A 26,430-nucleotide genomic window follows, 5' to 3' on the forward strand; every position below is an offset into this window, starting at 1 on the left:
CCCTCTCAAACTCTGTCCATTACCTTACCCCGTATCCCCTGTCCTCCCATTTTCTCCCCTTAAATGTACTTAAGATGATTTTGCCTGTGGAGCCATCCAGAATCCATTTCTCCATTCTTAGCTGGTTACCAGAGTCTATTATTACAGACCTCCATCACATAATGTAGCAGTTTTAAAGTTGAGGCTTGGGTGGAGGGGTGTGTGGCAGAACTTTATGAAAGAATGGGAAGGCCCAGGCTGACTCTGTTTCGTACCTGCTGTGAAAACTGCACAGCCAGTTGGAAGTCTGCCTGAGCAGCATTCCAGGCACCTCCCACTTACCCGTGTCACTTCACTGAGTGGCCCTGGCTGGCCAAGCTATTTGATCTTTTAAATTACTTTTCTATTTGTTGTGTGTGTTAAAACTAGTAGCGACTCCAAAAACAGTAACTGATGTTCAGTACTTTACCCTGACCATTTGTTCCTGTTAAAGACTCCCACTAAAGAAGGGAAGAGAGATTTTTGGATACCCTTTTCCATAGTTATGGTCCTTTGAAATTACTTTAAACTTGGGTAGGAAGCAAAAAGAAACTTTGTGGGTAAATTTAGAACTCCTGGGGAAAAAAAGCATTGCGTTTTTAAGATTTGGGTGTTTTGACTTCCTGTATATCTTGTTACAACGGGGCCTCCTGATGTTTCTTTTTCAGACCCAGTGGCTTATTGGCTCAGGAACGCAAGCTCTGTCGGGATCTAGTCCATAGCAACAAAAAGGAACAGGAATTTCGTTCCATTTTCCAGCACATACAGTCAGCTCAGTCTCAGCGGAGCCCCTCTGAACTGTTTGCCCAGCATATAGTGACCATTGTTCACCATGTTAAAGGTGAGCGCAGACTCTGGCCTGCTTGAGACTCCCTTTCTGTGTGCTTAGCTTCCTCTGCTACAAGCAGAAGGATGAGTGGGTGACTAAGGGAGCCTTTTGGGGCCCCTTATCTCATCAAAAAGGCCTTTGAAGCTAGGGACTGGCTTGAAGGAAATTCCTTCCAAGGAGGAGTCTCCATTTTGTAATTACAGAGTTGAACATTTCAAAATGCTGGTAACTTGTGCTCGTGAGAATAGAAATATTCTTCACGTATTATTAAAATGCTTGCAGAAGGAAGTAGGAAAAGTGGCTTTTCCAGTATCTCTGTCTTTTCCTTTCTAGCAGATGAAAGCCTGTAGTGGTCTCTCAGAGACTGTGATGTGAATTTCTTCCCTACATTATTCTACCATTTCCTGGGCAAATTGAGGTGGGCAGGTTGGGGAATGGCTGAGAGAAGTGATAAAGAAGCTGGGTTGGGCCAGTTACAGGTTCTACCTGAAATTTAAACTCCAGTGGGAGTTGCTGCTGTGATTCACAGAGAAGTGAGCTCTCGGTTTCCTTGTGTCCATGTCCTAAGACATGAGAGTCCCACAGTGGAAGCCCAGACACAGTCCAGCGTTGGATTGTGTCCCAACCAGCCGTTTTTCCTTCCTCTTTCCAGTGCGTTTGTCACATGTATTTGACGATTTGAGTTACATCTCTGTGGCTACAGGTTCATGTAGAAGAGTTGAATGCTCTGCCTTTGGTGGCATAACGTGTTCTTTGAATTCCCACAGAGCATCACTTTGGGTCCTCAGGAATGACATTGCATGAGCGCTTTACTAAGTACCTAAAGAGGGGAACTGAGCAGGAGGCGGCTAAAAACAAGAAAAGCCCAGAGATACACAGGTGAGGACTTCAGCCTTACACTGGAGGTGGCCATAAAAGATTGCTCATCAGATAATAAACTCCTCTTGTTTTTGTCAATGTTACGTGTGTTAGCGGCAGGGCTTAGTTAAACATTCTTCAGACTCTAGGGTAACAGTGGACGTTTGTTTGAGTGGAAAGGACATGCCTTGATGACCGGAGTTTCTAACTTTGGGCCTGAGGAGGACCCACCTTTTGATATAGATGAATCCTTATATTGTTGGAAGCTAACGGATGGTAACCTGAGACCACTGTGAACTTTCTATAGGTGGAGTAAATGTTAAGTTCCTGTAAGCAACCCCTGTGTTCCATATATCAGTTCCTTGGGAAGAATTTGCAGTAGGTAGGAGAGCTTCTAGAATGATGTCAAAGGGTTTAAAAGCCCAGTGGGTTTAAAGAATATCACATTCAGTTGTGGGAGCATATTCAGCAGTTAGGGGTTTTGTCTGGAAACAAACTGGGCTGTTTCTTTAATTTCTTCATAGTCTGCTCTTGAGCCTGTTGCTGTAGGTAGGAGAACCCTGTTTCTGCAACAGTCTTCTTGTTTTAGGGTCTTTGGGGGCTGTGTGTGTGCCAGGCCATTGTTGTCTCATCTAGACTGGATCTCACAGATAAATAATGGGCCATTATATTCTTATTCCCAGGATGGGAACTGCCCTTCAAGGTTAGCAGGGCATGGGTACTCTTGATATGAATTTGAGATTATGAGTGTGGGTGTAGGTGAGTCTTTCTTCCTGGCTGTAACAGTTCTGGGAAGGAATGGGAAGTTTCTTTGGTTTGAGTTTGAGAGGTTGTGTCGTGTGAATGCGCCTGTGTGCTCACAGACACACCGATGCGAGAGTATGAATATATAAGCAAGGAATGTAAATAACACACATGTGTAAGTTGTGAAACACCATGGAAAGGAATGTCTATGATTCTGTTGGCCAACTTATGAACTAGAATGTTAACCACTACTATGTTCATGCTGTGGGATATCAAGTAGTTTTTGTTTTCAATTTTTAGGAGGATAGACATTTCTCCCAGTACATTCAGAAAACATGGTTTGGCTCATGATGAAATGAAAAGCCCACGGGAACCTGGCTACAAGGTGAACTGTTGCTTTGATCATAATTCCAACAAAATGAGTGCGTTGGGCATGAACTTGACAGAAATGTGTTTGTTTAAATTACTCTCTACTTAAGTTTGTGTTTTTCTTTTAAGGATGGGCATAATTCTAAAAATGAACTACAAAGGGTTAATTTTTATTAAATGTATCAACAACCTTTGTGAAGTGGTTAGAATATGGTAAATGACCCCAAAGTCTATTGAGGTGAGCTTGAGAAAAAAAAGAGAGGAGTTTTGGAACAAGTGCCCATGATGAGAGAAGAAACTTTTTGTGATATTTTTCTGCTTGTAAGTATTATCAAATCAACTATATTACATGCACTATTTCCAACCATGATTTCAAAAAGACATGCATGTCAGAGGAGAGTGAAATATTCATATCTTAACATGGTAGACTGTTTTAAACAGCTAGTCCACAGTTTTTTTTTTTTTTCCTAACATTGTACCATATTTATCATCTGTTGGTTACTGTTACTTTAAAAGCAAAACATGATTTTGATAGCCCAGCTACATTTGCAATGATGTGCACGCAAACATGGTTCTTAAGAAGTTAAAGCTTGTATGCAATCTTTTTACTATGAAATAATAGGTTTGGGTTTTTTGGGTTTTTTTTTAAAGTCTCAGTATTTATTGACCTTCATTCACATATGCAGTTAAAATTTAAAACTAAAGATTTCCCGTGCTGCTGAAACCTTTTCTAAAGATATTAATCCTCAGGTCTTCCGGACAGAATTGTCTTGGTAGTTGAATGTGATGAGAGGCACTCTGGCACAAGTGTGTCTTCTCTCCTACCCCCTCTATTCTTTTTCTTCATATCCCCCCCCCCCCCCACCTCCAGCTTGGCACTAACCATGTGAAATGCAAGGCTTTGAAACAGCAGAAGAGAGCTGGTCCTTGAGGCCTCACTGAGCCAACCCCATAGAGGTGCTGTGGGTGCACAGCCTCAGGGAGCAGCGGCTGCCTTTTTTCTTTGGGTGTTTCTTGTTGTTTTTTTGTTTTGTTTTGTTTTTTGTTTTTGGAGGATGCTGAGGCCTCCTTTCCTCTTAAAAACCAACATGATAAGAATAAACCTACTTAAACTATTTCAACAAAAAGCTTAGTAGTGTGTTTAAGTGAAATGTTAATAACAGAGTCAACTGCCCAATTCTTCCTCTTTGAGAGAAGTTTTACTTCCCATGGGGCAAGTCCTGGTGCTTAATGTCCCTGAATCTGCCTTGCCCTTTTGCTCTGAGTGTCCCAAGAGCTGTCAAGCCTTCGCCCTGGTTTGGGATGCACAGTGCTTATGCTGCTGCTGCTCTGTCTGCGGCACGTGTGTCCTGGGGCTTCGGCTTCTTAGGAAGTCAGCAAAAACGGGGTTTTGCTTTCCTTTTTCTGTTGCTGCTTTTTTCTTTTTTAAAATGAATTCCGACCTGGTATTGTCACTTCATGAATTTTCCATTACGGTTTTTCATATTTCCTCTCTAAAGCTGTTTCTCAGTGTAACTAAGCGTTTTGGAAGGCAGCCGAAGTGTCCCATGGTCTGTTGTTGGGCTCCATGCTCAGGGCCAGTTCCAAGGAGAGGATCAACCCATGGTGGCTGCCACAGTGTAGGTAGGGAAGGACAACACGACACAGGCATTTCCACTCTTGGTGGTGACTGTAGGCCTGAGCCAGCCTAACCAGCCACCCTTAAAGCAGAATTCGACCTTCTCAGCTTGTAGGCTAGCCCGAGTCATTCCTGGCCCACAGAGGGAGCAAACAAGGCAAGATCGATGTTTAGCATTTTCAGAAGGTAGACATCATTATTTCAGAAAACTGGTTTGGGTTCTGTGCGGGACCCTCAGGAAGGGACTTCTATGGGACATCCTGTATCCCTCCCAAGCTTGGGTGAGGTGCTTCACACTCCCAGTGTTTCCTCTGCAACACTCCATCGGAGTGGAAACCACAGTTTGTGGGGTGGTTGACTTGGTAGCCCTGAATCCCAAAAACCTTCACCTTGATCTCTCTTTTGGCAGGCTGAGGGGAAATACAAAGATGATCCTGTTGACCTCCGCCTTGATATTGAACGTCGTAAAAAACATAAGGAGAGAGATCTTAAACGAGGTAAATCAAGAGAGTCAGTGGATTCCCGAGACTCAAGCCACTCGAGGGAAAGATCAGCTGAGAAAACAGAGAAAACTCATAAAGGATCAAAGAAGCAGAAGTACGTAAGCCCCTGTTAACCTCATTCAGACTTCGGAGTGGGGCCTCTTGTCCGCTCCTTCTGGGCTATATACCAGACCTTCCAGGCCAGAGTTTAGTTTAGGGCTAAGAATGATAGCAGTTTCTTCTTTTATATCACGTAACTGTCAAGTAAGGTTCCTGGCTTGAAAACAGAACCTCTGCATCCAAGTAGGGGTGTGATCCTTGTCCAAAGAAGGCCTCCTGGGAGATGGGTGTTTAGTTTAGCTCTAGGGATGGAGTGGAAAAATCAGTTGGGAATTCCTTTTGGGTTATTTTAGACATTTTCTTTGATACATTCTTTTTCATCACAAATTTTCATGGGGAAGTTACGTTTTAGAAATGGCTCAAAGTTGGTTTTGTAGTAACGCTGTTGTCAGAGACATAGGGTGAAACTAGATATAGGACAAGATGGTTAGTTTTTTTTTTAAAGAACATTAACTTTTTCTTTTTTTTCTAATGTTTGTTTATTTTGAGGGGGGGAGAGAGAGAGAGAAAATCCCAAGCAGTCTCAGTGCTGTCAGCACAGAGCCCGATGCGGGGCTCTCGGGGTTCTATCTCACAAAGCGTGAGATCATGCCCTGAGCCGAAATCAAAAGTTGAATGCTTAACCGACTGAGCCACGCAGGCGCCCCAAGATTGTTGATCTTAAATGCCCTTTAAGAACTAGTTTGACAGACACTTCCAAGTAAGGTGTTCCAAATATTCTTTAAACAAAGGTAGCGTTGTTGAACTTCATAGGGCAGCATTCATGCCAAAGTCCTGTCATTTCTGTTTACGTCTGTGAAAGTTCCATGGCTTTTCAATCATGTCTCATTAAACGTAGAAGAGTTGAAGCCCTACACTTTCCCACATGAAGCAGCACCACTTTTGCAGTTTCTGAACTTTGGCAAGCGTTTTCATTATCCATTTTCTGATGATAATCTTTTGAGATACGTTGGGCAGTTGGTGTGGTACCCATTTTGTTCATTTGAAAGATAACCTGAGCTCATAATGATTTTTCTCAAATGACGTAATTATCAGCTGACATCAGAACTCAAATCTTCTGTTCCATTTTTTCTCCCTCTACTGTGTTCCTTGTGCGTCGGGAGCCCTGGCTCTTTCAGGGGTTGGCCCCTGACAAAGGGACCTGATCATCCTCAGCGGGGGGTGGGCGTAGTGGCACAGCAGTCTCCGCGCCGCTTCTGGTACAGAGGAGGCAGGACCCCGAAACTTTTCAGGGTTGGGTTTGGATTATTGATCCTGATTCCTTTCCCTGGAGCACACACCTCTTCCTCTGACTTGCTGTGTAATCTTGAAACCCTAGTGTTTTGTGATCGGGGCAAGAAGGTGGTTCATCTTGTTAAATATCACTCTTCAGTTTACAATTCAGTTTACAAAAATGGTTTCTCGTGTGAAGGAAGAACAACTTACCCAAGGTCACACACAAGTAACAAAAGTGGTGCTGGGATTCCAGTCTGAGGTCTTTTGGAGTCTTGTTTTTAAAACCTCTTAAAATAGAACTCATGTCTAGGAGTCAGGGTTACATGTCTGAGTTATAAAAATCCTATGACAATAACTTAGATTTCACCTATTTATGACTAAATGCTAGAAGGAGGAGCTAGGATTTAAATATTTAAACTTGTGAGCTTCTCAGATGTCAAGGAGTGTGGTGAGTGGGGGCGAGCAGGGTGCTTTGTTTGCCTGATGGAGGAGGATGGGGTGGAGGGCAGCAGTAGGTTACCGGCACTTGGCTGGCGTTTCCCTGTAAGTGTCCTCGACTCCTGGGAGCCTGGCCTTTCTGCCATCTTCAAGGCAGCCAGTAACCCCCATTAGCACATGGCAGGGCTGGCACCGACTTCTAGTACATAGACAGTGACTCATCGTAGTAAGCTCATTTGCCCTGGTCTGTAATTTCTCTTAGATGAAGGGAAGGGAGGGAAGTAACTCTGGGGAGAGTTTTGCCAGATCCTGTGCTTAATAACTCAGCTTGTTTGAGCTCAGTGAGAGGTGGCATGGGGGGTAGTGGTATAATTAGAGCTAGGTTTGAACCCCGGTTCTGCTCAGCTCCATCACCCTGAATCTCTGGTCTGTAAAGTGGAAGAAATAATACTGAATAATCACAGCCACCATTCACTGCACACCTGCTATGTCATTGTAAAGTGTTGAGGCATATTGTTTGTTCAGGCTCTAGAACAGGCCTGAGTTAGGCCGGTAGTGTTCTTCTGATGAGAAATAAAAGTAAGTAAAGCACAAAACAAATGGTCATATATTAACCCTCTGTCCCAGCACCAGACACATCATGGCTTGCTCTGCATCGCAGCCTTCTGCTTTGCTAGTTCGTGCAAACGTATTACCTGGGGCTGTGGACTGTGTTCTGTTCCTCTTTCTGTGTATGTCCCATGTTCGTCACACACTGAGACATAGACGCGTCACTGAACATGACCCACAGAATTGAGAGGAGGCCGCCTAGGTACCCCGGGTGGGTGACTTGGGTGTTTTGAGGTTACTCGGTGTCTTCATCATGGGTACGTTCCTGATTGCCTTGTGCTGCTTTCTAGGGAGGCCGCAGCCAAGGGCTCAGCCCTGGAGCTTAGTGATTTAAATCCCTGGCTCTTTTGTTTCTGTAGGAAGCACCGGAGAGCACGAGACCGGTCCAGGTCGTCGTCGTCCTCCTCCCAGTCATCCCACTCCTACAAGGCGGAGGAGTACACCGAAGAGACGGAGGAGAGGGAAGAGAGCACCACAGGCTTTGACAAGTCCAGACTGGGGACCAAAGACTTCGTGGGTCCAAGTGAAAGAGGAGGCAGAGCTCGAGGGACCTTTGTAAGATCCTGCCCGCTCTCCCTGTCTCTGAGCCTCTGCTCCTCCCACTTCTCTGTTTATCCAAATACTAGTTTTGTTGTCCTTGATCTATAGGTCCCAGAACTGTGGTTCCCCTCTTCCTCAAGCTTTCTCTTTTTATTATGTTTCTGTTCATAATCATTTACCTAGAAAGCCTCTTGGGGCTTCTGGCCTCATGATTTCCCTCCCTTACCTTGACTCCTGCTGGGTCTGTAGGGAGGGCCTTGTGCCACGTGGTCCTCTGTATGGGCTCCAGACTTGAGCTAGAAACCCGTTGACCAGCAGATGGACCAGAGGACGGCTGTCTGTTCTCCACCAGAAAAGGATTTGAACAGAAGGTAGGGAGTTGTTTTTCTCCATTCCTGACAGAGTCCTTTGTTCCTTTTCCCCACTTATGCCACAGCAATTTCGAGCCAGAGGGAGAGGCTGGGGCAGAGGCAACTACTCTGGTAACAACAACAACAACAGCAACAACGATTTTCAAAAGAGAACCCGCGAGGAGGAGTGGGACCCCGAGTACACGCCCAAAAGCAAGAAGTATTACCTGGTATGTGTCAGGGATGACCAGGATGGGCCGGAGGGCCTTTGGCACACACAGTAGCTGATACCGAGGCCTTGATTGGTCTGTCCAGAACTGCGATTAAATACGTGTGCAGGCGGATCGCACCGGGGGGGATGTGTACTCAGGGACAGCACAGTGCCGGCAAGATGGGCGTTCTCTCGAGAGCTGGTCCTGGCCCCAGAAGTGTCTGTCGTCTTAAGGGGTTTATGGATTCTAGGAAGAACAAGAAGGCATGCTCTGGCCTTTTTAGTCTGTGAGCTTTCTTTTTTTTTAAGCTTATTTATTTTGAGAGAGAGAGAGAGAGTGTGTGCAGGGAAGGGGCAGAGAGAATCGCAAGCAGGCTCCGCACAGCCAGCACAGAGCCTGACCCAGGGCTCGAACTCAAGAACTGTGAATGACCTGAGCCAAAGTTTAGAGTCAGACACTTTAACCAACTGAGCCACCCAGACGCCCCTATTTGTGAGCTTTTTATTTGCTAACCCAGCCTCAGCCTCTCTCCAGTCTTTATTCAGGGGGGATGGAGTCCTAACCCTCTCCTGAGTCTGCAGTTGCACTCTCCCTCCCTCGTGCAAGGTAGAAAAGATGGCACAGGGTCCTTTTGAGGGAGGGAGCTGTCTCCAGAATGAAATGTCACTGGGCTCCTCTCATCTAAGTTGCCTGTCACTCAGAGGTAGCAGGCGCTTCCCGGGCTTTCCCTGCCTCCCTCACGTTGGGGCTCATCTAGGCTGAATTACCTTGCCAGTGAGAAAGTTCTCTCGGCCTCGCTGTATCACTGGCAGGCCTAGGTCCAAGCACACGTGCCTCTGAGTGTTGTAACCCAGAAAAACTTGCAGCAAGGCTTCCTCCCCCACGAGACGGGCTGGTGCTGGTGTGGAGTGTCAGCTGCACAGCCAGGAGACTGGTTTTGTAGGTGGCTGTGTACAGCCACCTTCTCTTTTCTGGGGCTGCTGGGAGCTGAGTGGAGACTCCTAGAGGACCCTTGGACCCTCTCTGGGAGGAGCTGGCGTGGCTCGGGATCCGTGCTGGAGTGGCACCGCTATAGGGGAAGGATTAAAGTCTGTCTAGAGCCCTTCTTTCTCCATCTCCAGCTGCTGCCTGTAAGAGCTTTGCCGGCCTCATGCGTTTAGGCTTTTGACCAAGCCGCCTGGTAAGAAGCAACTGGCCCTTAGTTTACCCCCGGAGCCCGAGGTCCAGAGCCCGAGGTCCTGATTGTGATGGTTTGGGGTTCATGAGATAACGACAACTTCTAGTTTTCAAAATGCTTTCTCATTCATTCTTTTATTGGAGCTGCCTCCTCTCTCATGAGGTCATCAGAGCAGGATTGAGATGCAAGCTGGTTTTTTCCTGCTCGGCCACACTGCCTTTTGCATGAAATTAAAGGGGGGATAGAAGATGGGAGGCTGGGTTCTGGTCCTGCCTGCCACTTACAGGTCTGAGACCGTGACCAGGTCATTTGCCCTTGTTCTCGCTACCTGTCCTAGGCTGTGGGTGGGGAGGGCCGGGAAACGCTAGCATCCAGCAAGGTATTACTGAGTGTCACTTCTCTGGTAGCTGCCTGATGTCCCAGATCAGACATAGTTTGGTGTTTTGGTGTGATTGGCTTTCTCAGACCTGTCCTTTGAGAGATGGTGTATTAAACAACATGGAGTCACCTAAAGTTCCTAAGCCCGTTTCCTCGTTTGCGTGGTGGCGGGCGATAATGAGAGGAGGGTAGATGTGAGGGGTAAGTGAGGTCATGGGTGTGGAGGTCTTTCAGTGCTCAGTGAGCGTTTTAGCGTCGTCATTAAAATGCCCTGGCTGCTGCCTTAGAATCCTGAGGCACACAGTGGAAGGTTCGCTTGGATCTGAATCAGTAGCACTTTTGGAGTAGGGGACAGGGCTGAGGACAGAAAAGGAACAAAAAAGGTGGATGGGGCATAGGTTGGCTTGAGAGTCACATCTGGGTGACAAGAGGGCTCTGCCGTGCTTGTTCACTCTGGCGCTGATGGTGGTTTTCCTTCCTCTCAGCATGACGACCGTGAAGGCGAAGGCAGCGAGAAGTGGGTGAGCCGGGGCCGGGGCCGAGGAGCCTTCCCCCGGGGTCGAGGCCGGTTCATGTTCCGGAAGTCCAGCACCAGCCCCAAATGGGCCCACGACAAGTTCAGTGGGGAGGAAGGGGAGATTGAAGACGACGAGAGTGGGACAGAGAACCGAGAAGAGAAGGACAATTTACAGCCCACAACTGAGTAGGGGCCACTGCGATGGGAGCCCCTGCCCAGGGGAGAGAGGGCGCTGGGAAGATGGCTGGTGAGGAGCGAAACCGAGAAGCCTCAAGATTGCGAAAATCCCGCCCTTCCCCCCACCTCCCCAGCCACGCAGAATCCTACTACCGCGGAGCATCGAGCATCCCTGGGAGCATCCCTGGCGCTGTGTCCCACCGGACAGGCGGGGCCTGGGGGGTTGGGCCCAGCTCTGGAGCAGAACACAACGCATTGGGCTTTAGCTGTGTTTCTCATTTGTTGTTGGTGTGCGGGGTGGGGGCTGGGGTAGGGAGGGGAGAGCGATACCTGGATTTTGGTTTGTTCCCTATTAGAAACCAACAGTTTTGTTCTTAATTTCATTTGGAGCTAAGAGGACTAATTTGGTTTTCAATCTCTTCTCCCTTATCCTGATTTTAAGAACCCTTCTTCTTCCTTTTTTTTTTTCCTTCCCCTTAGGCATATGTAGTAACCATAGCAGAAAGATTTAATTTGGGCAACTTTGATTCTTCAAAGAGAAAACAAAGCATGTGAATAAACATTGAAGTGTTCACCTCAGTTTGGGACCAAACTGCTTGGATCTTTGTAAAAATCGGTTTTGTATGTCGAGGAGGAGTTCAAGGCCTTTCTGACCACCTTGTGTTCCCCTTTTCTGCACAGCCATGTATCCCATGGTGTGCTGCTAACCATACCCCACGTCCCCCCACACCCCAATATTTTCTGATTTCTTCTGGGCTGGGCATCCCATTCTCCACCAGCAGCTCTAGTATCCCAAACTTTGTAGTCCTGCTGACCCTCTCAGCAACAGGGGTGGAAACTGGACGGCAGTTTCTGGTCTGTTTTCTAAGAAACTTCTGAATTCTATTATCTTTACAAATATAAGATGAGAAAATAATTTTTTCAATATTTTTTATTAATCTTTTTATAAAATGAAAAGAAACTCCTATGATCGATTAAGGAAGGTGGTTATGGCTGGGTGGTTTGTGGGGGTTTTTTTTTCTTTTCCTTTTTTTTTTTCTTTTAACCTTAAGCTTTAAGTTGAAACATTCTTGGATGTTTGGGGGGAAAACATCCTCTTAAAATGGGTCCTTGTGCTTGCCTTCTGGGGAGGCGGTCCTGAGCAGGTGAATCATATGGCATTTATGCATATGTTATATGCGGACTGCACCCACTTCTTCCCCCCACCCCCAACCTTTGCCTCTTGGGTTGTTGTGCTTCTTTCCCCTTACTTTGCTACATTTCTATAGTTAAGTTGGTTTTACTTGAATGATTCATGTTTAGGGGGAAAAAATGAAAACACCCTTAAAATTTGTTTCAACTCCTCCTGCAAATAAAAAAATAAATGAAGAAGGCAGACGTAAATGGACTCTGGTCATTGTCACCCTTAGTGTGTGTGTGTGTGTGTGGGGGTGTGTGTGGGGGGGGTTGGGTACTTGCCACAGCAGCTTCAGGGAGTCTGAAAGACAAAAACGTGTCTCTGAGGGCTGGGCCCAGACTGTTGCACTGTCTCATCAGCTCCATGCCCAGTTGTTCTGGGAGGAGACTCCCACCCTTCGCTGGCTAATAACTGGTCACCCCAGTGGTTTTGCATCATCCTGTAACATGGACATCCCAAGAGAACCAGGTTTTTTTCCACTGTGGTGTTAAGGGCAAGGACTTTGGCTTCCAAAGTGGTGGGGCAAAGGTAAGGGCTGGTCGATGACAGGTTCAGCCTTCCGTGTTCGCCAGGAGCAGAAAGATTACCTGAAAGCCCAGCCCCTGTGGGACTGGCATCAGATTGGCCCTAAACTTGAGCCCTTACCAGCTCCGGGCTTGGCTCTGGGCAGGAGCTTTAAAAGCTCCTGAAGTTCCTTTTTTCTTGCCCCTTCCCAAGGAGAATCTGGGGGTGTTTTATGAAGCCAAAGGAACTGGGTGGCGGGAAACTGGGGTCTTTGCCCTCCTCCTTTGGCCTGGGAGTGGGGCTGTGGGGGTAACGGTCGGTCCAGGGACAGCAGAGATTCGGAGTATGCTAGTTAAAGCTTTGTGTGCACTAGAGCAGCCGCCCCTGCCACCCGGGGCCTGCTTCAGAGCAGTTGCAGCCCGTTGGCGGCCCCACCCTGGTATGCGCCTCTCCCACCTCTTCCCCTGCTCCTCAAAGTTTGCCAGCGGGGAGAAGATAGGCCAGGGAAGGCTCTGCGCGAATGGTGGGTGGGAGCCCCAGGGCCTACGCTGCCAGAGGGAGTAGAGGCGGCTAGACTGGAATTTAAGTGACTAGGTCCGGGTAAGCACGTGGGGGAGCTGTGGCCCCAGCACTGGCCAGAGACCCTGGAGTCCTCATCCCTGGGTTGGGGGCCGAGCCTGCTGGGCCGGGCCGCCCCCTCTCCCACACCCACTCCCAGCACCCTGGGCCCGACCTATCGGCTAGCTTCTCCGCCTCCTTCGCTTCACAACCTCGCAGCTCGTCCCACCCACCCTACCTGGGCCCATAACTCCTGCTGTCCTCCCAGCGGCCGGCTCTGGAGCGCGACCCGGAAGCTATGGGTATGTGTGGAGGGTTTGGGGTGGCGGAAATGGCCCACACCACCGACCCGCTCTCCCGTTGTCCTCCACGCGGAGCCCGGGATTCTCGCCTAAGCCAGTGTGCCCGGACCGGCCATTCTGAGACCCCCGCCCGGTCCTCCACCCGCAGAGGTGCTGGTCCTGGCCGGATACCGCGCGCAGAAGGAGGACGAATTGAATCTGGCGCCCGGGGACGTGGTCCGGCAGGTGTGTGAGGGGCCCGCACGGGGCTGGCTGCGCGGAGAGCTACGGGGTCGTTGTGGCCTCTTCCCCGAGCGCTCGGTGCAGGTGAGGCCGGGCCGCAGGTCGGGTGGAGGAGGGTCTCAGCGCTCGCCTCCGGGAGCTGAGAGCCCCCACGTCTCCGTGTCCTCATTTCCAGGAGATCCCCGAGGCTCTGCGCGGCGCCGGAGAGGCGCCGAGACCGCGCTGCGCGCGCCACGGAGGTAAGCGCCGGGCCGGGTGGGCGGGTGCGCGGGGCCTGCGCGGCTGCGGCCACCCCTAGCGGGGCGTGACGGGCGCGGCTCTGGGCGGGGCCACTCGGCCTTCTGCGGCCTGTGATTGGTTCTTGGGTACAATGCTCCGCCTTAGGGCGAGGCCTGGAGCGCCTGCTAGGGAGCTCCTGACCCGCCCCTCTCCCAGCTCAGTGAACTGGGGCGCACAGTTCCAGAGGCCTCTCTCTCTCTCTGGTCCGACCTGAGGTCGCCCCGCCAAATCTCGGGGCCCCCAAAGATGGTGCAAGGTGAACTTCAACTACAGCCCGGAGCAGGCGGACGAGCTGAAGCTGCAAGCTGGGGAGATTGTGGAAGTGATAAAGGAGGTGAGGGGACGAGGTGATGTTGAGAGGCTTTGGACGCAGGTGCTGGAGGTGCTGGAGGTGCTGGAGTGGGTCCCGGGGAGATGTGTGAAGTGAGGGTGTGGGCGATGGGGATGGTGAGGGGCGCAGGAATGGGAAAGTGAGGGAGCGAAGGAGGAGGTGGGCATCGGGCAGAATCGGGGCAGAAAAAAGGGGGGAAGAATTCTCGAGAGACCCTTGGGGCAGAACCAGATGGTCCTGCGTCCTCCTCCTCCCCAGATTGAGGACGGCTGGTGGCTGGGGAAGAAGAACGGGCAGCTGGGAGCCTTCCCATCCAACTTTGTGGAGTTGCTGGACAGTGGGCCCCCAAGTGAGACCTGCGCCCTGTGACCCTGAGAACCCCTGTGACCAGACTGCAATCTCCAGTGACCCTCCCAGTGGCCCGAGCCTGTGATCCACACAACCTGACCCTCTGACCCCTTTGACCTCTCCCATGATCTAAACTGAATTAGCAAGGCCCCTAACCTCACTGTCCCCACCAGGCCTTGGGAAACCAGACATGCCTTCAGTCAGCCCCGGTCCCCAGCGGCCTCCCAAGGTAAACTGGGTGCGGTGGGCACAGAAGTGGTGAGTTCCTATTGGGGAGGTGGAGGCTCAGCTGTCTTCCTCCCTCCCCCTCCTCCATTAGCTGAGCAACCTGACCTATGAGAGCCCTCCAGACTACCTGCGGACAGGTGAGCACCCAGCCAAAGGGTTCCTCGGAACCCCCTCCCGAGAGCCATCTTGACTTGGGGAAGGGGGAACCCCAACTAGGCTGATGTGGAAGGGAGCGGGTGACTGATCTGGGGAGAGGAGTTGGCTTCAGTGGACTGACCTCCCCTCAGTACCCCGCCCTGAGATCTACAGGGTGCTGTTCGACTACCAGCCCGAGGCCCCAGATGAGTTGGCGCTGCGGAGGGGAGACGAGGTGAAAGTACTGAGGAAGGTATGAAAGGCACAGGACAGGGGAGGTGGTCCTGAACGGTGTGCGCGGAGAAGCGCGGGCACCCTGGAAGGAAGGAGCTTGGGGCTCTGGCTCACCACCCCATGGCGTCTTGCTCTCCCAGACCACAGAGGATAAAGGCTGGTGGGAAGGAGAGTCTCAAGGCAGAAGAGGACTCTTCCCAGACAACTTCGTGCTCCCCCCACCCCCAGTGAGTATGGAGCCAGGCACTCAGGTGGTGGGGGGCAGGCTGCTCGGGACGAAGTTGGGGGTTGTGGTGTTCAGTGGACATTTAGGTCACCCCTAAATGAGGGTGAACCTAGAAACGTGGGGACTTTTCTTCAGATTCTGATAATTTCCTTCCTCACAGATCAAGAAGCTGATCCCACGGAAAGTGGCATCTCGGGAGTCAGGTGGGTGCCCAGGAAGCATGGGGTTTGGGTGGATTTTGCTCTCTGTGGATTTTGCTCTCCGTTGTTTATGGGCAACTAAACTAACTAACTAACTAACTAACTAACTAACTAACTAACCAGTTTAGTTGCCCATAAACACCCATAGCTCTCCAGTGGCTCAGTATTAATTATAGCCCCTTAGGGGCTACCTCTGTATCTATGTCTGTGCCTAAATAATGTATTGCTTAATTTATTTTATTTTAAAAATTTTTATGTTTATTTTTGAGAGAGAGACACACACACACACATAGAGTGTGGGCAGGGGAGGGGCAGAGAGAGAAGGGAGGCACAGAGTGCAAAGAAGGCTCTAGGCTCCGAGCCATCAGCACAGAGCCTGACATGGGACTCGAACTCATGAACCCTGAGATCCTGACCTGAGCTGAAGCCGGACGCTTAACCGACTGAGCCACCCAGGCGCCCCTGTATTGCTTAATTAATTTTACTTGTTATGAGCTTGATAAAAATGATATCTTGTTTATAGTTGTCTGGGAGTTGTGGTTTCCAACCAACATAATGTTTCTAAGATTAATCTGTGTTGATGTAGATGCAAATTCACGAATTTTTCTCTGCTGTATAATATTCCTTGCAGGGCCTTTACCACAGTTTATGTATGTATCTGATCTCTTTTATTATTTCTAGTTTTTGTTACAACAAACAGGGCGGCCATGAGCATTCCTGAGCCTGTGTTCTGGCGGGCAGGTACAATCATTTCTCTAGGATATAAACGTAGGACAGGCACTTCTAGATTATAGGGTGCGTCAATGTTCAACGTTTATGACATAAAGTCGTTTTGGATTTCAAAGCGATTGTACACTTTAACATTCCACTGTTGGTATATGAGATCCTGTTAATACAAACCCTCTTCAACAGAGGGATTATCAGATTTTACTTTTGTGTGTGTGTGAATCTAGTAGGTAAAAAAGAGAATCTCCTTGTGGACTTAATTTGCTTTTATTTTCCTGGTTAGTTCTAATTAGCTGGAGTTCATTATATAAACTGTCTTTTGCGGGTTATATGCCTCACAAATGTTTTCTCTCATTGTGGTTTGTTGTCTCTTTTTGTATAATGCCGTTCTTTGATGAGCAGGAGTTCTTAATTTTAATGCAAACATCAGTCTTTAATGGTTAGCAGGTTTTTCCTTGTCTAAGAAATCCTTCCTGCTCCAAGTTCAGAAAAACCGTCATTTATACATATAATTTTTTTAACATATATTTTTTAAATGTTTATTTATTTTTGACAGAGAGAGAGACAGAGTGTGAGTGGGGGAGGGACAAAGAGAGAGAGAGAGAGAGGGAGACACAGAATCTGAAGCAGGCTCCAGGCTCTTAGCCGTCAACACAGAGCCCAACATGGGGTTCAAACCCACAGACTGGACTGCGAGATTATGACCTGAGCTGAAGTTGGACGCCCAACCGAGTCCCCCAAGCGCCCCGATATTTCTTTTTTTTAAGCTTATTGTATTTATTTTGAGAGAGAGAGAGAGAAAAAGTGTGAGTGGGAAAGGGGCAGAGAGAGGGGGAAAGAAATGGTCCCCAGCAGGCTTTGCGCTGTTAGCAAAGAGCCTGATGTGGGGCTCGAACTCATGAACCTTGAGATCATGACCTGAGCCAAAGTCGGACGCTTAACCAACTGAGCCATCCAGCCACCCCTCATTTATGTTTCTTTAAAACCTTTGAAGCATTGCTTTTTGTTTGTAAGTGCCTTCATCTCTGTGGCATTGATTTTTAATGAGTGACCCATTTATAGCTTTTTCCATATGGGCAAGGAGTTGCTCCAGCATCATTTATTATTTTCTGCATGTGATTTTTACTCAGCTTTTATAAAATTTATTTCTAAATAACCCAGATTTTTAATTGTACTTTTAAAAAGATTAGATATCCTTCTGTTTATTTCAGGAATATAGAAATGCTTTGATTTTTGTATATTGATTTTATAGCCAGCCACGGTGCTAAACTCTTATTATTTCTCATAGTTTATCTGTGGATTCCTAGTAAGTCTTCTGTGAAGACAATCATGTCATCTGTCACTAATGACAATTTTGCTCTATCTTTTCTACTCCTATGTCTTTTCATTTTATTTTCTCATTTTACTATAGTGGCTAGCAGCTCAATACACTATTGAATAAAAGTGGTTATGTTGAACATCATTACCATGTTCTGATTTTAAGTGGAATGTTTCCAACTTTTCTCCTTTAACAACGATACTTAGAGCTTTTCCTAGATAGTTTTTTGTCAAGCTAAGAAAGATCTTTTCTATTTCTAGTTTATTTAGAATTTTTATCAAGAGTATGTGTTGAGGGTCACCTGGGTGGCTTGGTCCGTGGAACATCCACTTTGGCTCCGATCAGGATCTCACGGTTCGTGAGTTTGAGCCCCGTGTTGGGCTCTGTGCTGACAGCTCAGAGCTGGAGCCTGCTTCAGATTCTGTGTCTCCCTCTCTCTCTGCTCCTTCCCCGCTCACACTGTCTCTCTCTCAAAAATAAATAAGCATAAAAAATTATTTTAATAAAAAAAGTATGTGTTGAGTTTTTTCAGATTATTTATATGAATGTTTTAAAATGATCCTCTGGGTTTTCTCCTTTAATCTGCCAATGTGATACATGACATTTGTAGAATGTTCTCATATTAAGCTGCTCTTGCATTCTTGGGATAAATTCAAATTGGTCGTTTTTTTTTTTAATGTTTGTTTATTTTTGAGAGAGACAGAGGGTGAGCAGGGGTGGGGCAGAGAGAGAGGGAGACATAGAATCCAAAGCAGGCTCCAGGCTCTGAGCTGCCGGCACAGAGCCTGTCGCGGGGCTCAAACTCATGAACTGTGATATCATGACTTATGCGGAAGTTGGACACTTAACCATCTGAGCCACCCAGGCGCCCCCAAACTGGTTATGGTTTTATCATTTCTTACACTGTTGGGATGCTATCCCAATTTTTCTTAAGATTTTTGCATTTATTTTTATTTCCTCATCTGATTATGACTATTACACTGGCCCCATGAATGGGTTAAGGGGTATACATTTTGTTTTTTAATTATCTGGTAGATCTTCTATAAGATGGGAATCATCGTGTGGGCTCCTGGCCAGTTCAGTCAGTAGAGCATGCAAGTCAATCTTGGAGTTGTGATTCAAGCCCTACATTGGGGGTGGAGTTTACTTTAAAACGATTTTTTTTTTAAAGATAGAAATCATCATTCCTTGAGACTTGGTAAAACTTGCCTGTAAATGCATCTGGCCCTTTTTTTTCTCTATTATGGGAAGATTTTAAACTACTTCAATTTCCTTTAATAGTTATAGGGAAGTTTGGCTAAAATCCTTTCCTTTCCTTCTTTGTTATGTTTTGTTTGGCTTGAAACAACAGAAATTTAATCTCCCACAGTTCTGGGAGATAGAAATTGAAATCAAGATGTTGGCATGGCCATGTTTTCTGTGAAGATTCTATTTTTTAAAAAATATTTCTATTTTTAAGTAATCTCTACACCCAATGTGGGATTTGAACTCACAACCCCAAGATCAAGAGTTGCACGTTCCACAGACTGAGCCAGCCAGGTGCCCCTTTCTGTGAAGATTCTAGGGGAAGCATCTTTCCTTGCCTCTTAGATTCTTCTGGCAGCTGTGGCAGTCCTTTGCTTCTAGATCTGTCTATCACTGTTCTCTGCCTGTCTTCACATTGTCTTCTGCACGGTGTGTCTGTGTCCAAATTTTCCTCTTCTGATAAGAACAGCAGTCATTGGGTTAGGGCCTTAAGAGAGTTTGACATCATCTCTGTTTTTTTTTAATTTTTATTTATTTTTGAGAGGTATTTTGAGAGAGACAGAGGGCCAGTGGGGGAAGGGCAGAGAGAGAAGGAGACACAGAATCCAAAGCAGGCTTCAGGCTCTGAGCTGTCGGCATGGAGCCTGACACGGGGCTTGAACCCACAAACCGTGAGATCATGACCCGAGGTGAAGTTGGACGCTTAACTGCTGTTCAAATGGCTTGAACCTTGAAACTCAGGTGGGAGAAAATCTTGCATTTTAGGAGCCTTGCACAGACAGCGTTCTATCCCCTGGTCCCTGGGTAATGATGGCTGACCAAAAATCTGGCTAAAATTCTTAAATCTGTTTCAATGACTTATACTTGTAATTATCCATTTTACCAATATTTTCTAGTTGTTTGCATAAAGTCATAATATTCCCTTATAATCTGTATCTGTACTTAGTCTTTGTTTTCATTTCTAATCAGTTTTTCCTCTTTTTCCTTGTTCAGTCTCATCAAGACTTGTTCATATATTCAACTACTTAAAAGACACCTTTTCTATCGTAACTTTTGTTTTCAAGGTTCATCCATTTTCCTGGTTTGTGCTGTACTTCATTCCTTTTGGTTGCCCGATATATCCCGTTGTGTGAATGTACCACGTTTCATCCACGTGTTCGCTGGTGGACACTGAGGTGGTTTTTACTTTTGGGGGCCCGGGCATCTGTGTACTAGTTTTTGCGTTGTCCTGTTTCCCTTTCTCTTGGGTGTATGCCTAGGATGGTGATTTCCGGGTGCTGTGATAGCTCTGTGTTCAGCGTGGGGAAGAACGGTCAGACTGTTTGCCACCTTCTGTTCCCGCTAGTCCCACTTTCTGTTCCCACCAGCAGGGCACGAGGGTCCTACTTTCTCCGCATCCTCCCCAGTACTTGTCACTGTCCTTTTTATGATGATCATCCTGGTCCGCGTGACGTGGTGTCTCATTATGGTTCTGCTCTACCTCTCTCTGCCATGTTAGATGTTGACTGTCTTTTCATATGTTTACTGACAATTTATATATCTTCTCTCAGAGGAATGACTGTTTGGATCCTTTGCCCATTTTTTAGTTGGGTTATTTGCCTTACAGAAGTTTTATATTTTTTAATGTTTATTTTCTTATTTTGAGAGAGAGGTGGGTAGGGGCAGAGACAGAGAGAAGCCCAAGCAGGCGCCTCGCTCAGCATGGAGCCCAACCCAGGGCTCGATCTCACAACTGTGAGATCATGTTCTGGGCTGAGATCGAGAGTCAGATGCTTAACCTACAGAGCCATCCAGCTGCCCCAACCTGTGGGGTTTATAGGTATCTTGAGCGAAGTCCCTTATCGGACACATACTTTGCACATATTTTTTCCCATCCTGTTGGCTCTCTTTGTACTTTCTTTTTTTTTTAATTTTAATGTTTTATTTTTGAGAGAGAGAGAGAGAGAGCGAGAGAGCGAGCAGGGAAGGGTCAGAGAGAGGGAGACACAGAATCCAAAGATAGGATCCAGGCTCTGAGCGGTCAGCACGGGGCTCAACACGGGGCTCGAACCCACGAACCGTGAGATCATGACCTGAGCTGAAGTCAGACGCTTAACCGACTGAGCCACCCTGGCGCCCCTCTTTGTACTTTCTTAATGGTACCTTTTAATACACAAAGGTTTTACAACTTGATGAAGTCTCACTTCCCTATTTTTCTTTGGTTATTTGTGCTTTTGGTGTTGTATCTACGAAACCAGGGCCAAGTCCCAGGTTTCACCCCAAATCGAGTGACCTCCCTTCCATCATGGCCTTGAAGCTGCCAACCGTGGCAGCCTGCCGACGCCGCAGAGGCAGGGGACAGGGACGGGTGCGGTCGTGGGCAAGGACGCCATCAAGCATAAATGCTTCTCAGATCACCTCATGCCTTTGGTCCATTTCCAGGGCACGGAAATGGTGGTTTTGTCCAGCTTTCTAGTTGCCTTTCAAGCGAGGATTTGTCTGCCCCTTCATTCGGCCGCACTCAGACCCCTGTCATTACCTGCTCCTTTACCCCTGCTCGCAGATTTTCTCTTCCTTGTCTCACTGTGCTTCCCGTTTACCAGCTCTCCCAGCTGTTTGGGTTGAGTCTGCTATTTAACCTATATTGCATTGGATTTATTTCAAGAACGCTGTTTTGCATCTCTGGCGGTTTCAGTTTTCTTTCCCCGCCCTCCCACATTTGCCTGTTTATTCCTGATGATCCCTTTGTTTCGTGCGCGTGTTGCACGACCATGTTCTCCGACAACCCCAGTATCTGCTGTGTGGTGTGGCCGCTGATGCCCATTCCCGGGGGCTCGCTTTCTCGTGTGTTTTATGATCTTCGTGTGTGAGCTCATGACTCGATCCCAACCCGAGTGAGTTCTGTATGCCTCGTTAGGGGAAGGTTTCCTCCAGACAGGACTTGCTTCTACTCCCACAGTAGCTACAGGGCACCAACCAGTAGAGATCACTTCAGCCTTCTAGAAGAAAGGGCTCACTGCTGTGTAGCTACCAAACTTGGGGTGCGTGGGGGCACCCACATCCTGGGGAGACACCCTGGGGTATCTGCTCATCACAGGCACAGGCTCCGTAGTCACAGTAGTGCTGCCTTCCCCCTACCTTTCTGGCCTCAGGTCCCTCCTTTCTAATGGATCCCCCCCACCTCTTTGGGTTCCACCAGTGTCTCAAATTTTATCTTTTTTTAAAATTTTTAAATGTTTTTTTTTTTTAATTTTTGAGAGAGAGAGAGAGACCGAGTGTGAGGGGGAGGGGCAGAGAGAGAGAGGGAGACAGCATCTGAAGTAGGCTCCAGGCTCTGAGCTGTCAGCACAGAGTCCGACACGGGGCTCAAACCCACACATCATGAGATCGTGACCTGAGCTTAAGTCGGACGCTCAACCAACTGAGCCACCCAGGTGCCCCAAAGGAGCCTATAATTGCTCTCTAGTGGGAGGGCCCTACTAAGCACCTAATCAGCCAAAGTACGAGGGACTGAAGTCAAAGTTGACATTTACTGAGCCTTGACTGTAAGCCAAATACTCTTCTAAGCGCCTCAGGTGAATGAAGTCCTCCAAAGCTCACAATAACCCTACCGCATGCATACTGGATGGACGAGATAGTGGGGCGCAGAGAGGTTAAGTTATGTAGCCCAGTTTTCACACAGCCAGCACATAACGGAGCAGGATATCAAAGCCTGGTGTCTGGCTACAGGACCCACGCTCTAACCCACTCTGCACAATGTTGGGGTTTGTGTGTGTACCTGTGTGTGACACTGCGTGTGTGACTAAATACCAGAATGTGTTCATGTGCCAGAGTGGCTGGTCATGTGTCCATGAATATGAATGTCACTGTGTGTGTGTTCACGCTGATGTCACCTTCATGACATCAGTGTAGCCTTCTCCGACCACCGCATTTAAAATGGACATTCCTGGGGCATCTGGATGGCTCAGTCCGCTAATAATCTGACCTTTGGTTTCAGCTCAGGTCATGCTCTCATGGTTCGTGGGTTCAAGCCCCACATCAGCCTGTACACCGACAGTGCAGAGCCTGTTTGGGATTCTCTCTCTCTCCCTCTCCCTCTCCCTCTCCCTCTCTGCCCCTCCCCTGCTCATGCTCTCTCTCTCTCTCAAAATAAATAAATAAACTTAAAATAATAAATAAAATTGACACTCCTCTGCTTATTCTTCCTCAGTATTACCTAATAACTCTCTAACACATTGCATATTCTACTTTTGCTTATGTCTGCTTCCCCACTAGAAACTGAGCTAATTTTTTTTGAGGGGGGCATGCAAGTGAGTGAGGGGCAGAAAGAGAGTGAGGGAGACACAAAGTATCCTATAGGGGACAGAGAGAGAGAAGCAGGGCTCACCCAGTGCGGGACTCGAACTCACAAAACATTAGATTGTGACCTGAACCAACGTCAGATGCTTACCCGACTGAGCCGCCCAGGCGTTGGAACCTGAGCTCACTCTGCTGTGGGAAGGTGCTGCAGGCAGGGGGAGCGCAAGCCAGAGTGCAGGGTGGTGGCTGCTGCTGTGGTCTGGGTGAAGATGGTTGATGCCTGGGTCTGGAGCGCTAGGGGCAGACGTGGTGACAAGTGATTGAATTCAGGATGTTTTGAAGGTAGAGCAGTCGGGATGTGCTGCTGGTTTGGTTGTGCAGCATAAGGGAATGAAAGAGGTCAGCAATGACGCATTTTGTCATCTGAGCAAGTGGGCAAGTGTGTGAGGGGACACTGAAAAGAGGTGGGTTTGGAGGATGAGAAGTCAGAGCTCAGTTTGGGGTACGTTCAGTGTATGATGCCACTTAGCTCCCCAGCTGGAAACAGAGAGGGCAGCTGGATATGAAGCTGTAGCTCAGGGGCTAGAGATGAAAACGTGGGAGTCATTGGCTGCTTGTTGCTAATTGAATTCATCAAACTGGGTGAGGTCTCTTAGGTGTAAGTGAGATAGAGAAGACAGAGACGTTCTAGAGAGGGTAGACTGGATTGGGCGATTGCTGTGATCCAAGAAAAGGATGTCGTCTGACCCAGGGGGACAGCCATGGGCACTGAGCAGGAGACAGGTCTTGGAGACGTACGGATCGGGGCGCCTGGCCGGCTCAGTCAGTAGAACGTGCAACTCTTGATCTTGGGGTTAGTTTGAGCCCCATGTTGGGTACAGAGATTACTTAAAAAAAAAAAAAAAAAAAGTATGGATAAAAAATGGGCAGGAAATGAAAGCATGTCCCCTCCAAAGCCTTCCCTGACAACTGTCTTCTAAGCCTGATGCCCCTTCAGGTGTCTCCCCTGGTTCCCCGTGCCCACGTGGCATGAGGGTGGTAGGCTCCCCCCAAGTTCTGAGGAGGCAGAGTCAAATGTTCATCTCCTGTCCCTAGTCCCCTGTGCACAGGACAGGGCCACCAACCGTTAGATGAATGGATGAGGGAGTGAATGGCTGCCACACTCCCTTCTTCCCTCACAGCTCCTATTAAGGAACCAAAAACGATGATGCCCAAAGCAGCCCTCCCTACAGTCAAGAAGCTGGTGACAGCCTCCACTGGGCCCAGCAAAGCCAAGTAAGGAGCCAGGGTAGGGGTGCGGGGAGGAGGGCACAAAGGAAATGCTGCTCCCTGCCCCCCACCTCCTGGTCTGATGGTGGTCTGTTCCAGGCCACCTCGGACACCCATTGGAGATGGTCAGAAGCGCCTCTCCCGCCTCTCCCGCGACTCAGGTAGGCCTCGCAGAGCCCCCTCCATTGGGAGTGGGGCAAGGAAGGGGGTTTGTGCTGAAGGACAGATGGGGAAAGACCCAGAGTGGGAGGAGCCTGCCCCCCTGAGGTTCTGCTCTCATAGGCTCCAGTGGCAGCTTCCTCAGCAGGGGTCCAGGCCACCCTGGTAGAAAGGGATCGAAAACCCAGGCTTCCCAGCGGCGCTCTGCCACCAGTCAGGTAAGAGGCCCCCAGACGCAGGAGAGCGGGACTGCTGGGCAGGGCCTGGTTTCCAGGGGTGTGGTGTACATGGGGGAAGGATCCCAGGCCGAGGGGGACCTGACTCAAACTGTCCAGGTACCCATCCCTCAGCTGGAACCTCGCCCCCATCACCACAGGAGGAATTGCAGAGCAGCCTAGCAAAGGCCTCCCCTGTGAATAAGACCCCCACTCTGGACAAGCCCCCCAGCCCGGAGAAGACTCTGTCTCCAGATAAGGCCTCCACTCCAGAGGAAACCCTGACTCCAGAGAAGGTCCCCATCTCAGAGGAGGCATTGACTCTGGAGTTCAAGGGCCCCACCCCAGAGAACCCCACCCCAGAGGAGAGCCTGACTCTGGACAAGGCTCCCAGCCCAGACAACATGATTTCTGTGGATGAAGTCCCTGCCCTGGACGTCCCACCTGAGGATGAAGCCCTTGGCCTAAAGATGGCCCTGCCTGAGGACGAGGCCCCCACCCTAGAGAAGGTCTTGACCCCTGAGCAGGCGCTCTCTGAAGAGACCTGCGCCAGAGATAACACTCAGCTCCATCACTTCTCTCCGGAGCAAGCCCTGCTGAAGTTCAAGTCTCTTGCGGCCAATGAGGCTCAATCCCAAGAGGTCCATATGCTAAAGGAGCCTGACCTCTGCATGAGGACACACCCTCTGGATCAGAGGGACGGCCCCCCATTCCAGTGTGAGTCCCAGCCAGAGTCCATGCCTGCCCAGGAGGCCCCAGGGCAGCCTGAGGCTACCCAGAAGGAGGCGGCGCCCCCTAAAGAGGAGGTGCCCCTAAAAGAGGAGTTCCCCAAAGAGGTAGCTGCAGTTCAAAAGAATACTCATCCTATCAAGTCGACTCCGGACCCCCAAGAGACTCCCACCCTACTTTCCCCGATCCCGCAAAATCTCACGGGCAGCAGAAGTGACAGAGGCGATATAATGAGGCTACAGGACGAGGTGGAGTCTTTAAGAAGGTCGCTGGAGCAGATGGGGGTGCAGCTGGAGTAAGTGGGGAGAGGGAGGGCAGGGAGGGAGGCGGGGGCTCTAAGGCTGCCCAGCCCACCCCTTCCCCTCGGTCTCGGTCCGCAGGAGGAAGCTGACCGACATCTGGGAGGAACTGAAGAGCGAGAAGGAGAAGCGCCTGTTGCTGGAGGTGGGTGGGGTGCGGATCCCGGGGGGTGGGGGAGGGCAGGGGGGCCCTCCCCTGACCGCCTCTCCTGACACCCTCTCCCGACTAGGCGCAGATGAAGCAGGGGACCCAGAAGTCCCGGACCTGGGGCACCATGCACGTGCAGACGCAGACGCACTGAGGGTGGGCTCGGGAGGGGGACAATGGCGGGACCTGGGGGGACGTCAGACTCCGGCCACCCACGTCCTCGCACACGACTTTGGGAAACACAAGAAAGTAAACTGCAGTGTACGCGCTCGGGGCGCCTGCTTGGTCCGTGCGGGGGCAGGGCCTGCGTGGCGGGGGCGGGGCCGCGCGGCCGGCCCTCCGCATTCCTGGCGGTCTCTCCCGGGCACATCTGGCCAACATGTGGCTCCCATTACCGTTCCCAAGGCCTGCGCGCGGCTATTTTTATCCACCGGATGGCGGGGGTGGGTGGGGGGCGTCTCCTTCGGACGTCTGCCGGGTGCTAGAGAAATGGCCGGCAGGAGGGGCCCAGGCGGGGTCGGACCCTGCCCGCGGGCCCGGATTCCGGAATCCAGCTGTGCGCCAGAGGAGGAGCAGGGCGGGACAGCTTTCGAGCCCTGACCCCTCCCAGTTGGCCCCACTGGACTCACTGAAACGTACCTCTGCTCAG

At 49.3% G+C, this 26,430-nt stretch overlaps 2 protein-coding genes across 8 annotated transcripts in view; both read left to right on the plus strand.

Annotated features, from left to right (window-relative positions):
• The window catches only part of THRAP3 (thyroid hormone receptor associated protein 3), a 63,908-nt gene extending 51,874 nt beyond the window's left edge, over window positions 1–12,034 (plus strand). For all 3 annotated transcript variants that reach the window (XM_039251722.1, XM_039251724.1, XM_039251723.1), the window contains 7 exons: window positions 687–859; window positions 1,615–1,726; window positions 2,750–2,834; window positions 4,846–5,033; window positions 7,660–7,855; window positions 8,277–8,420; window positions 10,443–12,034. In XM_039251722.1, coding sequence (XP_039107653.1) covers window positions 687–859; window positions 1,615–1,726; window positions 2,750–2,834; window positions 4,846–5,033; window positions 7,660–7,855; window positions 8,277–8,420; window positions 10,443–10,664 — 1,120 coding nt within the window. In that variant the 3' untranslated portion in view covers window positions 10,665–12,034. The remainder of the gene's footprint in view (window positions 1–686; window positions 860–1,614; window positions 1,727–2,749; window positions 2,835–4,845; window positions 5,034–7,659; window positions 7,856–8,276; window positions 8,421–10,442) is intronic.
• A 1,100-nt stretch (window positions 12,035–13,134) lies between these two features.
• SH3D21 (SH3 domain containing 21) lies at window positions 13,135–26,052 on the plus strand. Of its 5 annotated transcripts, none has more exons than XM_039251725.1 (16): window positions 13,135–13,192; window positions 13,341–13,498; window positions 13,590–13,653; window positions 13,909–14,027; window positions 14,283–14,373; window positions 14,546–14,601; window positions 14,692–14,737; window positions 14,888–14,988; window positions 15,110–15,196; window positions 15,356–15,398; window positions 24,144–24,237; window positions 24,331–24,392; window positions 24,514–24,608; window positions 24,767–25,629; window positions 25,715–25,778; window positions 25,864–26,052. In XM_039251725.1, the coding sequence occupies exons 1-16, from the start codon at window positions 13,189–13,191 to the stop codon at window positions 25,933–25,935; spliced, it is 2,019 nt and encodes a 672-aa protein (XP_039107656.1). In that variant the 5' UTR covers window positions 13,135–13,188; the 3' UTR covers window positions 25,936–26,052. The 5 variants fall into 5 exon arrangements, with proteins under 5 accessions (XP_039107656.1, XP_039107657.1, XP_039107659.1 ...); XM_039251728.1 differs by having other exon boundaries at window positions 13,136–13,192; window positions 13,341–13,417; XM_039251726.1 differs by lacking the exon at window positions 14,283–14,373 and having other exon boundaries at window positions 13,341–13,653.
• Window positions 26,053–26,430: the final 378 nt, after the last annotated feature.

The sequence above is a fragment of the Hyaena hyaena genome, unplaced genomic scaffold (assembly GCF_003009895.1).
Source record: "Hyaena hyaena isolate Hyena2069 unplaced genomic scaffold, ASM300989v1 scaffold_397, whole genome shotgun sequence".
NCBI classification, from domain to species: Eukaryota; Metazoa; Chordata; class Mammalia; order Carnivora; family Hyaenidae; genus Hyaena; species Hyaena hyaena.